The sequence below is a fragment of the Apis dorsata genome, unplaced genomic scaffold (genome assembly GCF_000469605.1).
Source record: "Apis dorsata unplaced genomic scaffold, Apis dorsata 1.3 scaffold_840, whole genome shotgun sequence".
NCBI classification, from domain to species: Eukaryota; Metazoa; Arthropoda; class Insecta; order Hymenoptera; family Apidae; genus Apis; species Apis dorsata.
Genome location: NW_006263966.1, coordinates 49,675 through 53,230, shown reverse-complemented (window position 1 = coordinate 53,230; position 3,556 = coordinate 49,675). Strand labels below are relative to the sequence as shown.

The following is a 3,556-nucleotide window of genomic DNA, read 5'->3' as shown; positions in this document are numbered from 1 at the left end:
TTATAGAATTATTAAAAATAATTAATAAAACTTTTTTAATGAATAAAAAACTAATTAATTTATTTGTAAATTAAATAATATAATTTATTATAAATTGATAATTAATTGATGAGTATTAATTTTTTTTATATAAAAAGTTGAACATATAAGATACATATATAAATTTGTATATTTCAAGTTACTAAAATTATGTAAATTTAATTTGTTTTTAGAATAATACATTCAATAGTAAGAATAGTAAGTAATAAAATCATATAAATGTAAGTTATATGTTTTATTATATGTTTAAATTATATGTTTTAGATGTATTCATGTGGAATAAATAAATTTATTATATTTAACAAAATATTATTTTTGAAAATTTTATATTATTTATGTTACGAAATTTATATATATATATAGAAAGAAAGCGAAAGAGAAAGAAACTTAAAATTTGATATTAATTTTTTTATATATACACTTATAATTTATTAAATAGCTAAACATAATATCATTTAATAATTAAATTTAATCTTATTATTTCATATAATATTTATAATATTCGAAAATATGATAATAGAAAAATTATAAGTATTTTTGAATATACACATATATATACTCGACATAAATATAATAAATGATAAGATATATGTAATATTATTATTAATTTGATTTTATCATAAAAAATCTTTTTATTTTGAAGGAACACATAATATATACAATATACATATATCTACTTACTACATTGGGCGGAAGCTTATGTCCTGGAAGATACTTTACATTTTCATGTGTCTCATTAATAATTTCTGTTAGTTTTTTTCCATTGATTATTTCTTCATAAACATACATTGTAACGCGATCTTCGAAGTTACTAAAATTAACAGCATTTACTCCAATTATCTTAGCGATAGTCGAACCCCTAAAAATTATAAGAAAATAAAATTATATAATATTTCTATATAATATATTCTTACATATGTCTATATATAATTATATATAATTTTCTCAATGAAATATTTTTCAAATTATTTCTATCAATATTTTTCTACTTTATGTCGAGTATATTAAATATAAATGCATTATTATTAATTTATTAAATAATAAACAAAATTATATTAAATATTCATTTTTTCGGAACAATTTTATTATATGAAATCCAAACTAAAATTATATAAATAATATATTTTATTTAACATTATGCTATTTTTCTTATTAATAATATTATTTAATTATTAATTTAGATATTTATTTCTATAATATTTCATATTTTTTCATATTTTNTATATATATATTATATATATATATATATCAATATCAAAAATGGAATAGATTTAATTAATAATTATAATTATGATATTCCAATAAATCTTTGTATAAAATACGTGGAAATTAATTATTATAATAGAAAACATTTAAATGCGTCTAATCAATGATAGTATTTCGCTACTAGAGATATTAATATTATTAAAATTTAAAGAAAACTTACCAATTTCCTGATCCAACAATACAAATACGTAGTTTTTCTGCCATAATTTGATTTATATTAGTATAATAATAAAATTATAAAAGAGTAAAATGAAAATGATTGCAAAACAACGAACAATAACCACACACTGTCAAAGCAGGAGGACGACTGGACAACTTCGAACGTAAAAGACTTGCGTTATTTTATATAGAAGTGGGAGTATGGAAACATCAATGATAGGCATCTAGTTATTGTTGTAAGCAAAAGTATAATGATCGACCAATGAAAATCGAACATGATAAAAAAAAAATATTAGTCTTTGAATTTTACCTTCTTATTATTGTAAACGAAAATATAATCGACAAATGAACATCAAATATAATAAAAACATATTTTTATCTTCGAATTTTTACTTTATGGAGATTACGTAATTAGATAAGAACAATTTTATTTATTAAGATACAAAGAAATATTCATAATATGAAATAATCCGTAAATAAAAAAAAAATATTTTTATACAAATAAGATAATAGATATTATTTATTTTTCTTTTTATTTAAACTTTTTATCTATTTTTACTATAATTAAATAATAATAATTTGTTTTTTGATATTACTACTGTGAAATGAATATTAATATATATAAATTTTACAGAAAATATATTTAACGCGGAATATTATCTAATGTTTCAAATATTAAAAACTTTAAAAAAAAAAATGATGTAAGTAAATATTTACTTCTATAAAAATATCTATTTAATGTTACTATTTATCAATATAAATGCTTTAAATACAAATCAATTTCTTTCTTTAAATTTTTAAAAATATTTAATATTATTTTTTAAGATTATATAATTAACCAACAATTTTGACATAAAATCATCATATATTTATTATTATAGATCTGATATAATTTTTTAATGCTATTTTATAAATATTACAAATAATAAAATAGTTGAATTAATGTTGTGTAGACTGATTGTTTTTGCTTTAAAATGATACATTACATAATAAATAATTTTAATAAAAAATTTAAATTTATTTGAAATCAAATTTGATTAGATTTAAAGATATCTCCTTGTTTAAAATAATACTTAGATATATGCTTATTTACAAATCTTCGAATTTATTTAATTTAAAAATATCAGGTATACTTTTAAATATTGTTTTAGATTTTTTTGAAGTATTCGTGAAAAATTTAAAATTATATTATATTCAACTTGCAATATACTTGAATGTATCAGGTTATCAATATTTTTATCAATTTGTGGTAAACAAATAGATAAATTTTACGTAAATAATGATTTATGATATATATATATATATATATATAAGAAAACTCATTTCAATAAATTAATACAAGTTATATTATTTATTTGTTTATTACATAATGGATAGGAATGTAATAATAAAATGATATAAGTTAACATTTATAACATGTATATATATAATTATAACTAAATACATGTCATGCACATACAGTTGTTTTTACTACATATTTCAGATCCACTTATAATTTACAATTTTTATTTTTTTTTACAAATTCTCCATAAGCATTTTGGATAATCAAATTTTATTTAAAAATTATACTATTTAAAATATTTTTATAATAAATATATTGAATAAATTTTTAAATATAATTATAAAATGAAAATATTATATTTTTTATTTTTTGAATTATAATTATTTTTGTTTTGTAAATAAAAATGAAAATTAATTTATTTGAACATAGTATTAATTTATGATTAGTAAAAAACAATTAATATTATAACATTACTATTAATATTATAACAATATTATTAATTTTATGTATTTTATACTTATGGAGAACAAGAATTTCACTGATAATAAATGGAACGTTGTATTATAAATACTTTAATCTTCTGCAGTGGATTGTGCTGCATCTAAAATAATTTCAAATGAAAATGGTTGGAAACCATATCCTAGTCCAGAGTAAAATTTGCTTTGAAATTCGACCCTATGAAAAAGAAATTCAATTTTATAATAGTATATATTATTAAAAATGATTTATTTGATATTTTATTTTATTAAAATATATTCTAAAAGATTTCTTAAAGAAAAATTTTTTAAAATACAAAAAGATTAATTATTT

At 16.4% G+C, this 3,556-nt stretch overlaps 2 protein-coding genes across 3 annotated transcripts in view; both read right to left on the bottom strand.

Annotated features, from left to right (window-relative positions):
• LOC102677820 (glycerol-3-phosphate dehydrogenase [NAD(+)], cytoplasmic) overlaps positions 1–1,646 on the bottom strand; it is a 13,054-nt gene extending 11,408 nt beyond the window's left edge. The window contains exons 1-2 of one of the 2 annotated variants that reach the window (XM_006623194.1): positions 1,466–1,646; positions 721–898 (exon numbers count right to left, since the gene is read on the bottom strand). In XM_006623194.1, coding sequence (XP_006623257.1) covers positions 721–898; positions 1,466–1,509 — 222 coding nt within the window. In that variant the 5' untranslated portion in view covers positions 1,510–1,646. The remainder of the gene's footprint in view (positions 1–720; positions 899–1,465) is intronic. The other variant, XM_006623193.2, reaches the window with a different exon arrangement.
• Positions 1,647–2,866: 1,220 nt separating this feature from the next.
• LOC102680098 (V-type proton ATPase 116 kDa subunit a) overlaps positions 2,867–3,556 on the bottom strand; it is a 38,840-nt gene continuing 38,150 nt past the window's right edge. The window contains 1 exon segment of the mRNA XM_031514017.1: positions 2,867–3,421. Within this exon segment, the coding sequence (XP_031369877.1) occupies positions 3,319–3,421 (103 nt within the window). The 3' untranslated portion in view covers positions 2,867–3,318.